Source organism: Oncorhynchus kisutch, linkage group LG12, assembly GCF_002021735.2.
Source record: "Oncorhynchus kisutch isolate 150728-3 linkage group LG12, Okis_V2, whole genome shotgun sequence".
Lineage (NCBI taxonomy): Eukaryota > Metazoa > Chordata > Actinopteri > Salmoniformes > Salmonidae > Oncorhynchus > Oncorhynchus kisutch.
The window spans coordinates 14,199,480-14,213,348 of NC_034185.2; the positions used below are offsets into that span (position 1 = coordinate 14,199,480).

Consider the following 13,869-nt stretch of genomic DNA (forward strand, 5'->3'; position numbering starts at 1 on the left):
GAAAAGCCAAGGCTAGCTTTTTCAAGCAGAAATTTGCTTCCTGCAACACTAACTCAAAAAAGTTCTGGGACACTGTAAAGTCCATGGAGAATAAGAACACCTCCTCCCAGCTGCCCACTGCACTGAAGATAGGAAACACTGTCACCACTGATAAATCCACCATAATTGAGAATTTCAATAAGCATTTTTCTACGGCTGGCCATGCTTTCCACCTGGCTACTCCTACCCCGGACAACAGCACTGCACCCCCAACAGCAACTCGCCCAAGCCTTCCCCATTTCTCCTTCTCCCAAATCCATTCAGCTGATGTTCTGAAAGAGCTGCAAAATCTGGACCCCTACAAATCAGCCGGGCTAGACAATCTGGACCCTTTCTTTCTAAAATTATCTGCCGAAATTGTTGCCACCCCTATTACTAGCCTGTTCAACCTCTCTTTCGTGTCGTCTGAGATTCCCAAAGATTGGAAAGCAGCTGCGGTCATCCCCCTCTTCAAAGGGGGGGACACTCTTGACCCAAACTGCTACAGAACTATATCTATCCTACCGTGCCTTTCTAAGGTCTTCGAAAGCCAAGTCAACAAACAGATTACCGACCATTTCGAATCTCACCATACCTTCTCTGCTATGCAATCCGGTTTCAGAGCTGGTCATGGGTGCACCTCAGCCACGCTCAAGGTCCTAAACGATATCTTAACCGCCATCGATAAGAAACATTACTGTGCAGCCGTATTCATTGATCTGGCCAAGGCTTTCGACTCTGTCAATCACCATATCCTCATCGGCAGACTCGACAGCCTTGGTTTCTCAAATGATTACCTCGCCTGGTTCACCAACTACTTCTCTGATAGAGTTCAGTGTGTCAAATCGGAGGGTCTGCTGTCTGGACCTCTGGCAGTCTCTATGGGGGTGCCACAGGGTTCAATTCTTGGACCGACTCTCTTCTCTGTATACATCAATGAGGTCGCTCTTGCTGCTGGTGAGTCCCTGATCCACCTCTACGCAGACGACACCATTCTGTATACTTCCGGCCCTTCTTTGGACACTGTGTTAACAACCCTCCAGGCAAGCTTCAATGCCATACAACTCTCCTTCCGTGGCCTCCAATTGCTCTTAAATACAAGTAAAACTAAATGCATGCTCTTCAACCGATCGCTACCTGCACCTACCCGCCTGTCCAACATCACTACTCTGGACGGCTCTGACTTAGAATACGTGGACAACTACAAATACTTAGGTGTCTGGTTAGACTGTAAACTCTCCTTCCAGACCCATATCAAACATCTCCAATCCAAAGTTAAATCTAGAATTGGCTTCCTATTTCGCAACAAAGCATCCTTCACTCATGCTGCCAAACATACCCTTGTAAAACTGACCATCCTACCAATCCTCGACTTTGGCGATGTCATTTACAAAATAGCCTCCAATACCCTACTCAACAAATTGGATGCAGTCTAACAGTGCAATCCGTTTTATCACCAAAGCCCCATATACTACCCACCATTGCGACCTGTACGCTCTCGTTGGCTGGCCCTCGCTTCATACTCGTCGCCAAACCCACTGGCTCCATGTCATCTACAAGACCCTGCTAGGTAAAGTCCCCCCTTATCTCAGCTCGCTGGTCACCATAGCATCTCCCACCTGTAGCACACGCTCCAGCAGGTATATCTCTCTAGTCACCCCCAAAACCAATTCTTTCTTTGGCCGCCTCTCCTTCCAGTTCTCTGCTGCCAATGACTGGAACGAACTACAAAAATCTCTGAAACTGGAAACACTTATCTCCCTCACTAGCTTTAAGCACCAACTGTCAGAGCAGCTCACAGATTACTGCACCTGTACATAGCCCACCTATAATTTAGCCCAAACAACTACCTCTTTCCCAACTGTATTTAATTTTTATTTATTTATTTATTTTGCTCCTTTGCACCCCATTATTTTTTATTTCTACTTTGCACATTCTTCCATTGCAAAACTACCATTCCAGTATTTTACTTGCTATATTGTATTTACTTTGCCATCATGGCCTTTTTTGCCTTTACCTCCCTTCTCACCTCATTTGCTCACATTGTATATAGACTTGTTTATACTGCATTATTGACTGTATGTTTGTTTTTACTCCATGTGTAACTCTGTGTCGTTTTATCTGTCGAACTGCTTTGCTTTATCTTGGCCAGGTCGCAATTGTAAATGAGAACTTGTTCTCAACTTGCCTACCTGGTTAAATAAAGGTGTAAAAAAAAAAATATATATATATATATATATGGCAAAAAGCATACATAAGATGTGATGTCATGCACTCTTGAGAATTAATTGCATTTTCTAAAGATTCTGTACCCCCCTCTTTGGATGCCCTGCTGTCCTCTTTTTCTCTCCCATCTCATTATTTCCCTGTCTTCATCTCTCTCTCCCATAGTGTCGAGCTCCACCAGCAGCAGTGTCTCTCGCCGGGACTCCCTGCTGGCCAACTCGGACCTGTACAAGCGTGGAGGTGGTAGCAGCCTCACCCCCATTGGTCAGCCCTTCTACAACAGCCTGGGCTACTCCTCGCCCAGTCCCATTGGCCTAACACCGGGCCACTCCCCCCTCACACCCCCACCCTCTCTGCCCTCCTCTCATGGCTCCTCCTCCAGTCTTCACCTGGGTAAGACCAGGTGTAATAAATGCGTTGGAGAGCATAGACATGAACATAAGATGGGCAAGCAGATAGAAAACTTCATGCAGTGATACACAATTAAGTTTTGTCGCCACCCTGTCAGTCACTCTTCAAAAGATGAAATTGTTTTGCACCATATGGAGATGTCTCTCTCACATATAATCTGTCTAGTTCACTTTACTCAACACCACTCTAAGTGGATGGCTAGACACGCATAGAAATAGTGACCAGATGGGGAATTCCCATTCAAGGTACGTACTGAGGGTCGAAATTCTATCTCTATGGCAACACCCCCTCATCCTTTGTTTCCTCCCGGTATTCCCAACCTCCAGGCGGCCTGACGAACGGTAGCGGGCGTTACATCTCGGCGGCGCCCGGCGCGGAGGCCAAGTACCGCAGTGCGGGGGGCACCTCCAGCCTGTTCAGCTCCAGCAGCCAGCTGTTCCCGCCATCTCGGCCCCGCTACAGCCGCTCAGACGTCATGCCCAGCGGGCGCAGCCGCCTGCTGGAGGACTTCCGCAACAACCGCTTCCCCAACCTGCAGCTGCGTGACCTGCCCGGCCACATGGTGGAGTTCTCCCAGGATCAGCACGGCTCCAGGTGGGTGACGAATAGACGCACGGCTGAATGGACACAGTCTCACATACTATGAACTTGTTTTCTCACACCACACACACACACACGAAGTCTCTCTCACGTACACAAGCTCACTCACATAAAATGAACATGCATTTTCTCACGCCGCATGCACACACAGTGGTACATAGACTCACACAACCTCTGCGGCATATTATGCCCTCCAATCATGCTGTTGAAAAACAACACTTATCACTGTAATGCTCAGGTTGCTCTTAACTCCTCTTCCTCCTTTTCTTTCTCTTGCTTCCCCCCCTGTGTCCAGGTTCATCCAACAGAAGCTGGAGAGGGCCACCCCAGCAGAGAGACAGATGGTGTTTGGGGAGATCCTGCAAGCAGCCTACCAGCTGATGACAGACGTGTTTGGCAACTACGTCATCCAGAAGTTCTTTGAGGTGGGAACTGGTCAAAGTTGTCGGGTTAGATTCAATGCCACTCTGGATACTTGCGATATCATTGGATCATACCATACCAACTAGAGGTCGACCGATTATGATTTTTCAACGCCGATACCGATTATTGGAGGACCTCAAAAAAAAGCCGATACCGATTTTAATCGGCCAATATTTTGGGGATTATTATTAGAATGTATTTTTTGTAATAATGACAATTACAACAATACTGAATGAACACTTATTTTAACTTAATATAATACATCAATAAAAATCTATTTAGCCTCAAATAAATAATGAAACATTTTCAATTTGGTTTAAATAATGCAAAAACAAAGTGTTGGAGAAGAAAGTAAAAGTGCAATATGTGCCATGTAAGAAAGCTAACGTTTCAGTTCCTTGCTCAGAACATGAGAACATATGAAAGCTGGTGGTTCCTTTTAACATGAGACTTCAATATTCCAAGGTAAGAGGTTTTAGGTTGTAGTTCATATAGTATTTATAGGACTTTCTCTCTATACACACATTTGTATTTCATATACCTTTGACTATTGGTTGTTCTTATAGGCACTTTAGTATTGCCAGTGTAACAGTATAGCTTCCGAACTGGGAACACATCGACAACAGCCACCCTCGAAGCATCGCTACCCATCGCTCCATAAAATACGCAGCCCTTGCAGAGCAAGGGGAACAACTACTCAAATCAAATCACATGTATTTATATAGCCCTTCTTACATCAGCTGCTTTCTCAGTGCTGTACAGAAACCCAGCCTAAAACCCCAAACAGCAAGCAATGCAGGTGTAGAACCAAGTCTCAGAGCGAGTGACGTTTGAAACGCTATTAGCGCGCACCCCGCTAACTAGCTAGCCATTTCACATTGGTTACACCAGCGAAGAGCTGCTGGCAAAACCCACGAAAGTGCTGATTGAATGAATGCTTACGAGCCTGCTGCTGCCTACCACCGCTCAGTCAGACTGCTCTATCAAATATCAAATCATAGACTTAATTGTAACATAATAACACACAGAAATGCCAGCCTTTGGTCATTTAATATGGTCGAATCCGGAAACTATAATTTCGAAAACAAAACGTTTATTATTTCAGTGAAATACGGAACCGTTCGGTATTTTATCTAACGGGTGGCATCCCTAAGTCTAAATATTCCTGTTACATTGTGCAACCTTCAATGTTATAATTACGTAAAATTTGGGCAAATTAGTTCGCAACGAGCCAGGCGGCATAAACTGTTGCATATACACAGACTCTGCGTGCAATGAACGCAAGAGAAGTGACACAATTTCACCTGGTTAATATTGCCAGCTAACCTGGATTTATTTTAGCTAAATATGCAGGTTTAAAAATATATACTTCTGTGTATTGATTTTAAGAAAAGGCATTGATGTTTATGGTTAGGTACACATTGGAGCAAGGACAGTCCTTTTTCATGAATATGCACCGCATCGATTAAATGCAACGCAGGACACACTAGATAACTACACATGGTTGATGATATTACTAGTTTAACTAGTGATTATGATTGATTGATTTTTATAAGATGAGTTTAATGCTAGCTAGCAACTTACCTTGGCTTACTGCGTTCGCGTAACAGGCAGGCTCCTCGTGGAGTGCAATGAGAGGCAGGTGGTTAGAGCGTTGGACTAGGTAACTGTAAGGTTGCAAGATTGAATCCCCCGAGCTGACAAGGTAAAAATCTGTGGTTCTGCCCCTGAACAAGGCAGTTAACCCACCGTTCCTAGGCTGTCATTGAAAATAAGAATGTGTTCTTAACTGACTTGCCTTGTTAAATAAAGGTGTAAAAAGAAATCGTCCAAATCGGTGTCCAAAAATACAGATTTCCGATTGTTATGAACTTGAAATCGGCCCCAATTAATCTGCCATTCCGATTAATCGGTCGACCTCCAATACCAACTGTTAGTGTGCTTTCAACCAGCACGTGTCTGATAATTCGATTTTTACTAGCACCGATATTGCAGCTTGTGGCTTTACTTTTTCAGGTTCAATATTAATCGTCTATTATCTTAACCGTACAATAAGTGTATCCCACTAAAGTAGTTATCTGGATAAGCATTTGTTTTAAATTACTGGACGTTATATAATGCAAACAATCAAAACGAACAAACTTTCAAGTCGCTGTCATTGAAGTATTGTTTGTCTCTGCAGTTTGGCAGTGCGGATCAGAAGCTGGCTCTGGCCACGCGTATCCGCGGCCACGTGCTGCCCCTGGCCCTGCAGATGTACGGCTGCCGGGTCATCCAGAAGGCCCTGGAGTCTATCTCCTCTGACCAGCAGGTAATTGTAAGTGGGATCTTCACTTCTCATTAGATTTATTTTATTGCTTCTAGGATGCATCCCAAATGGCATCCTATTCCCTTTTCTAGTGCACTACTTTTGACCATGACGTAGCCCTAGGGTTATCAGTTGCTGTCTTCTGATAAGTTCTGATAAGACTCTCCGGTAAGCATGGTGGATGGATAGAAACCTGTGTAATATGATCCTGTGACCTTTTCGGTCCACTTTGAAAAGCCTTAAGCTTCTTTGAAATTGCCCTTGACATTAAGGACTATGGTAGAAATTAGATTGTTATCAATGAGCCATTAGAAGGAAGAGAATGGATGTATGTACCGTAGAAGCCGAATAATAGAATGACTCAATTTCTATGGGAATGACCTAGACGGGTTGAAAATGGATAGATGGATGTGAGAGAGGGATGGATAGATGACTCCTCTCCCTCTATCCCCTTCCTCAGAGTGACATCGTACGAGAACTGGACGGCCACGTGCTGAAGTGTGTGAAGGATCAGAACGGGAACCATGTGGTGCAGAAGTGTATCGAGTGTGTCCAGCCCCAGGCCCTGCAGTTCATCATCGACGCCTTCCAGGGCCAGGTGAGAGCCCATTCAATAGGGCACACAATGGGAAAAACATTTTGTAACAGAAAATGAGAGATTCTGTTGGCAACAAAAAAAAAATTTTTGCTGACGTTTACTGACACGGCCATATTCAATGGGTGTTGTGCGTTTGTAAATTCATTAGTAATTCTGTGCGCTGGCACACTCAGACGAGAGTGCTCTGAAATCGGAGTACATAGCCAGAGTGAATAGGCTCGTGTTCAGCAGGGCACTCCGCAGCAACACTTTTTTTACAACTGGAAACTAAAATCTGTTCTTTTTGGACCAGCTCCAATAACAGTACCTGCCCGTTTCAGAGAAATCTTAATCTGTTGAAAATTGACCCAGACACACAGTATAAATGTTTTCTCCTTAGGATTCAATGTATGGACTGGCCCATTTGGCCCTTTTCAAGTTTTATTTTTTTAATTGAACAAATTAATGACAACATACTCTACGCTTTAATCAATGTTCTGCTTAATTCCATTTATCTGAAGCGTTACTTTATCTAGACCTGAGGGATCCTTCCACCCATTTTGTTGAGGTGTGCTGTCTGTCTCTTCCCTGTAGGTGTTTGTGCTGTCCACCCACCCTTACGGCTGCAGGGTGATTCAGAGGATCCTGGAGCACTGCACCCAGGAGCAGACCCTGCCCATCCTGGAGGAGCTGCACCAGCACTCTGAGCAGCTCGGCCAGGTAAGTGCAGCCAGTTAAGCCCCTGGTCTCCTCATAACTAGGCCCAAGTCACCCAGATACAGACAGTGTGATGAGCTTTGTGTGTGTGTTGTAGTTCTTGTGATGTTTTCATTGTTAGTGTTGCTGTGTAGCCTGGGTTGTGTCTGATTTTCTCTTTGGACAAGTCCCGGCAGTCCCTCCCTGTTTCAGTAGGTTTTCTTCCCTTTGGTGCCTAACGAACATGACTGTGAGCCCTGTCAGTTAATGATAGATAAGGATAAGTGTATGAATGCTGTCAATGATTTCTACCTCTGACCTATGTTAATTTTACCCCCTCCCCCCCACTTATTCCATCTAGAAATATCAAGGCGTTTCATTGGAGATGACACCCAAAACATATTATACAGTTTCCAGCGACGCACTGTTTAAGGTCAGAGCAATTCGCCTCCCTCCCACGCGGACGTTGTCCTCGTGTCACCTCCCTCCCCTCTCTCTCTTTTCTCTCTCAACAACCAGTGTGCTTTAACACAGTACAGGCCTTTTTACCGTCACTAAACTCTCTATCCCTCTTTTGCAGGCCTCTTTCCTCCTCTAAACTCAGAGCACGCCTCTTCCTCCCTCGCCACTTTTTCTTTCTCCTTTGCTTCTAAACAATCTGTTCTGTCACGTAGAGGATACACAGCACCCCACTTCTCGGCTCTCTCTGTTTAGATAATCCCTCTCTTAGGTCACGGGCGCCTCCTGATTCTTCCTCTTTCCCCCTCCCTCCTGCTCTCTTCTCTTCCTTCTCTGATGTTTATTCCTCACTGCTTGGTAGAAAGACTCCCTAAGTCGACAGCATTTGTTTTGCCACAATTTGGACCCCCCTTCCCCAACATTGACATGGATTGTCTGATAGGCTTTGAACTCAATTGTGGGTTCTTGGAACTTAGGGGTAAAGTCCATCAGACCATGTAGAGCAATTATGCCAAATGATGGGGGAGGTTTGTAAATCAAATAGGTGGGGGGGGGGGCATGATACTCATGGGTGATAAAAAAAAATATATATATATATTTTTTTTTTCAAGAAACCAGGACAAAACATGTACTTAAAAAATATATTTTGACTTTATATCGGACATTTGTATCTTAAAGCATTAGTGAGAAATAATGATTTGAAGTTGTAACATTTTGGCATTTATCTGTTTTCGTGAGGAATTGTCATTTAAGATTGTCAAATGTTGGCACTATTGATGTTATTATCTGGTCAGGTGAGTTTCAGTGTCTGTCTTCCTGCACAGGTTTAGGTGTATTGGGTTGTTTTTCCTCACAACCATAACGGTCTTATCAGCCATCCCTGAAGGGAGATGCAGCTGTTTGCTCGTGGACCTGTATAGTCCTGTGTCCCATACAAATCACTAGCCTCTCTCTGGTCTTTTGACCTTAATCTGTGGTAATGATGTGGTGCTATTGATACAATTCTGTTGGGTTGTCATGATAGATTTTCTTTTGACAGAAATCTGTCTCAACTGTCTGTAAATGATTGAATCCATAGTGGGGGTGAACTAAATGCCGTTACAAGATTATGTCATTGATTGTTTTCCTTTGTGGGGAATGGGAAACGTGATCCCACACACGCTCACTGTCTTCTGTTTCCATCGCCCTCTGCAGGATCAGTACGGCAACTACGTCATCCAGCACGTCCTGGAGCACGGCAGACCCGAAGATAAGAGCAAAATTGTGGCAGAGGTCCGCGGAAAAGTGCTCCTCCTGAGCCAGCACAAATTTGCAAGGTAAGGCAAAACCCTTTCGTTCTCCCATTACTAATCACAGGGCTGTCTTCATTTTATATACAGTTTCATAGCTGGTGGGAGTGAGATCCATAGAGATGTGCTTTCCCTTTATTTCATTCCAGCCATTACAATGAGGCCATTTTTAAAGTGACACAAGCCTCCACTGAGTGAGACGAGTCACATTCTGAGACTTCTAGGGGTGGTTTTCGATGTAGATTCTCCAGTGAGTTGGTTTTTAGTTCAGGACTAGGCTGACTGTGTCCAGGACACCGGCCCATGTAGCCTCTCGTCTCTCCTTCAGTAACGTGGTGGAGAAGTGCGTGATCCACTCATCCCGTGCCGAGCGGGCCCTGCTGATTGACGAGGTGTGCTGCCAGAAGGACGGCCCCCACAGCGCCCTGTACACCATGATGAAGGACCAGTATGCCAACTACGTGGTGCAGCGGATGATCGACATGGCCGAGCCCGCCCAGCGCAAGATCATCATGCACAAGGTGGGTTGCCATATACCATCGTCTCTGAGGTGAATTCATTAGTGCAATACGTTTCACAACGGGAAACATTTTGCTACGAAAATTTGTGTTTCTCATTGGAGAAGGTTAGTCCCATTTTGGCCTGTTTGCTTGGCTTTGGTTCCTAGTGAGCACATCCCACGTCTCCTATTACCTGTTCATTTAAATCAGAATAGTTTAAGCCAGGTTCATTGTCATACAACCAAAGGTTGGTGATTTTGGGTACAACATGGTTAGGATACTCTGAAGTTGTTCTAATTGTTAGCCATAGGAGTCTCTCCTAATCACGTGCTCTGTGAAGTCCAGTGTTATGTGGAATGTTGACCAGACTGCTGTCCTGTCATTTTTTATGTTTTACTATCCTTCAATGGCAGAATTTTTAAGTGGAAGGCAGACTGCATTGTTTTTTAAAATTAAAACGAGAACAACTTTTAAACCTCATTGGTCCAGTCCCACCAAAAATTGTATAATTAATCTTTGCTCTCTGCTCCCCCAGATCCGGCCCCACATCGCCACCCTGCGCAAGTACACCTACGGCAAGCACATCCTGGCCAAGCTAGAGAAATACTACATGAAGAGTAGCTCTGACCTGGGGCCCATCGGAGGGCCCACCAACGGCCTCATGTAGTCCTGCCTTCTGTGTCCACTGACTAAAGGCCAGAGTAGGAGCTGCCCCCCTAACCTTATTTCTAGTTATGTAAAGAGGTGCTCCTGAGCCATCAGGGCTGACCTTTGACATCCTCTGAATTACCAAAAAGATTTAAACGTCACCTGTGAAATGCTGTGACATCTGACCCATGCAACTCTAATGCTACCCTCATCGCTTGTGGCCACCATGGAGGGTAGCAGACAGTTTTGCAGGTAATCTCTTGGGTAAAGCACAGCCCCCCCCCTCCCCCCTCACACACAATTTGTTTATGATGTAACTGGCTGGTTTTTCTTATATAATTCCTGTACATTTAGTTTTTTTACCTTGTAAATTCTCTGTAGAAAAAAAAAAAGAACCGCATTTGCTGATAATGTACAATTCTTACAATTACACCAGCAAGTGACTTTATAAGGCTGAACTTGAGTGATCCTTTTAAACAATTTTTCATTTGTTTTTGTACCCAGACTTACTACTACTATCAGCTGTTATAATTAAAAGCCAGGTGTTTAAATATATATATATATCTTTCTACTACCACAAAATGATCCCAATGCCAAAGCAGCTGATGGATCCATTTCTACTTCTTGCACTGCATAGTATGGATAGATTATGAAACCCATCTGTCCCACTGACGATTACTATGTCTCTCGTGCCAATGAGTTAGTCATCCACTGGTCTCTACTTGAACACCTACAATGCTTTGTGCTTCATTTTTAGTGGAGTGTCTTCCACTTGCCGGCTTGTGATCGCCGCGATAAAAAAAAAAACTATGCCTCTGTTTTTCTGCAGACTGGCCTACTCTTTCTCTCACACTGTTTGCTTGATTTGACTAGTCGGCTCCGGGCGACAAATGGCATGGTTATTGAACAGTGCACATATGTTGTTGCATCTGTAAGCAGTGATTCCACTAAATCCCACCTATACGGTCTTTTCTTTTCTCGCAGATCATTCAATGGCTGCTTGGGCTTACAGCAGACACGGGTAGCGTGGACGTTTATTCTCTTTCAGAAGCAGAGCACAAGGTTGGGTTGTATAGTGGAAGTGTAACTTGGTTGTAATCTTTACAGTAAATGACCGTAGCGGGGCGTTGGGGGGTGGGGGGTAAGCATAGGCATGCTGTAACAGGTTTTTAATAACTTGACTGATTTCTTTATCATGTTTTGTGGAACATCTATCTGTCTTGTAGTTTTGAGATGAACACTGCCCTAGAAGCGGTATCTTTATGTACTGAATATTCATCTCTTGCGTAGAAATAGTTTAGCAAAAATGTATAGCATCTTTGTGTATGAGTAAATATTAAATGGTTGCTTTTTTGGCTTAGGGGGCTCGGGGTAAGAGTTTTTTTTTATTTAATTTTTTTTGTTGAAGTGGCTCATCCCAAGTATGTAAAGCGGAGGGTAGAATTGGGAATGAAATGAGGAAAAATAACAGGATGGTTTTATGCGAGACCGAGCGTCATGAGGTTGTTTTAATTTAGTTATTCCTCATTTTAATTTTTCTTCTGGTCTGAATATTCAAGTGAATTAGGTGGGGTGAGTAGTGGGGCCATCTAAAAAGCTATACAACTCCTCTGTGACGCTAGTAGTAATGGCTTTTGCTTCATATGAATAATTGTAGAATACATGTAGTATATGTGCAGTTGATAAGTGTGTAAGTTTAATTGTGGTGTTTGACAGGCCTTGATAAATTGGTAGTGATGCTTTTTTATTTTGTCTGTACAGTTGTACATTTGTAAACGTTGATGCTGTAAATGGATGTCTTTTACACTTTTGGGGGAAAAATTGCCTAAATGTGCATTTTGATGTATGTGTGTGTGTATATTCATCACTCCTTTCCCCTCAAATATAATGTATACAGTTTTATTTGATCAAGCGTTATTTTAAAACAATCTTTTTATGGCTTCTCGATCTGACATGGTTTTGTTTTAAATCTGTTATGAGAAAGGTCGGCCTCGTTTTGTATGCGGAGCTTTATAACGTCTCCTGTTTATATTGTCTTTCTGACGTGTGACAGTTTTAAAGGAACACCAATGCTCTGTACTTAAAATGAGGCTGCTTCTGGTCCCCTCTGCTGCCATGGAAACTTCACAGGATATGACAGAATTATTTTTGTACAGAAGAGTGCTGTATTTTGGAACAGCTACTACCTTGTAAGCAAAAGAAATGTAAGATATTGTCAATTATATAAATATGAACATATGAGTTTTGTCACACTGTCAAAGTCTTGTACATTTTCAGGTGGCCTTATGTACATTTCCAGACATTTAGATGAAGAAAAAAATACTCATTTTTTGGAAGCAGAATTGTGGCTGTATGATTAAACCGTTCTAACATTTGATCATTTATTTCTGTGCCTTTTTAAATTTTTATTTCAATATCTTCTTTTAGGAAGTTGGTGTTGCGCAAACTACAGTACTTTAATTTGGAACATAAAGTTGGATTTAACTGACCTGCTTATCACCTGTTTTGAGCAGTAGATGGTGCTTCTTGCCAGTCTCCAGTTTATACTCAAGACTAATTTTCAATATCAATTGTTTTAAAGTAGTTTCTAAACCGGTTGCTGAATGTCTGTCTACATTCTGCAGAGCACACAATTTAATTTGAGTCAAGATTTTTCTTACTCTGATCCTGTGTCCGACTCTGACATTCTCACTATTTGCTTCTGTAAACAAGAGGGCGGGGCCTTGAATCCCGCCACAGGTAGGTTTAACGTACACCTGTACTACTATGAGAAGGAAAATACATTTTAAGACCTACACTAGTAGTAATAAAATCACTGCAGACGACAAGATACAATGAGGACTTTAGTGATTTCCACTTTACTGTTTGCTATGGGCACATCGGTGAGTAGACTGGTATACTTCTCATGTCAATGTCATTTACTTGTCATGAATGTCTTTGTGCAGTGTACTTTTCTTTGTCGCCTTTGCTATGACTGCAGTGAATGAACATAGGCTTTGGGATATATATGCAGCTTGAAATATGAATACCTTGTGATCGATTGCTTGTGAATTTTATCAAATCAAATTTTATTGGTCACAAACACTGACTACAACAGGTGCAGCCTTTACCTTGAAATGCGTACTTATGATCACATTCCCATCAATGCAAAGTTAAGAAGTAAGTATTTACAGTATGTATGCCATTGGAATTGTATCATTAGACCTAACACCAATTATGCATTACCTTATAAGATATCAGGCAGTTGAACTTCATTAAGATTTTTGATAGGCTAGGGGATCAGCTCTCAGACAGGCTTTCAAGGGATGGAATTTGAATACAACTTGTGTACCTTTGACCAAGCCTCCTAACAAAGTATGGACTCCACTCAATCACATACACATTTTAGGTGAACAATTGTAAGATTCCGATCTGAAAAGTACATCGGTGTCATTTTTCTTCTCAATATGCAGGATTACTGTTACATTTGAAGTGTTTGTTCATGTGTGATGATACTGTCATGGATTAAACTGAGTGTACATCACTAACCATTATTGTGAAGAGATGAATTTCACAGGGCTGCAGGAGTGAAGTTGGTGATGTCACCATGATACTGAGAAAATCCTGGCCTAATTCTATATCTTCAATTAGTAAAACAATGTCATAAGAAACATAAAATTAAACATTTTATTTCCCAAATTGATGCCCCTATTAGTTCTAGGCTCTAGCCACTCA

At 43.0% G+C, this 13,869-nt stretch overlaps 1 protein-coding gene across 9 annotated transcripts in view; it reads left to right on the forward strand.

Annotated features, from left to right (window-relative positions):
- LOC109900549 (pumilio homolog 2) overlaps window positions 1–13,869 on the forward strand; it is a 31,734-nt gene that overhangs the window by 14,879 nt on the left and 2,986 nt on the right. For 7 of the 9 annotated variants that reach the window (XM_031836939.1, XM_031836940.1, XM_031836937.1 and 4 more), the window contains exons 14-23: window positions 2,410–2,637; window positions 2,982–3,249; window positions 3,551–3,680; window positions 5,861–5,995; window positions 6,447–6,584; window positions 7,158–7,283; window positions 7,621–7,692; window positions 8,913–9,034; window positions 9,336–9,528; window positions 10,043–13,037. In XM_031836939.1, coding sequence (XP_031692799.1) covers window positions 2,410–2,637; window positions 2,982–3,249; window positions 3,551–3,680; window positions 5,861–5,995; window positions 6,447–6,584; window positions 7,158–7,283; window positions 7,621–7,692; window positions 8,913–9,034; window positions 9,336–9,528; window positions 10,043–10,174 — 1,544 coding nt within the window. In that variant the 3' untranslated portion in view covers window positions 10,175–13,037. The remainder of the gene's footprint in view (window positions 1–2,409; window positions 2,638–2,981; window positions 3,250–3,550; window positions 3,681–5,860; window positions 5,996–6,446; window positions 6,585–7,157; window positions 7,284–7,620; window positions 7,693–8,912; window positions 9,035–9,335; window positions 9,529–10,042; window positions 13,038–13,869) is intronic. The other 2 variants (XM_031836934.1, XM_031836936.1) reach the window with 1 other exon arrangement.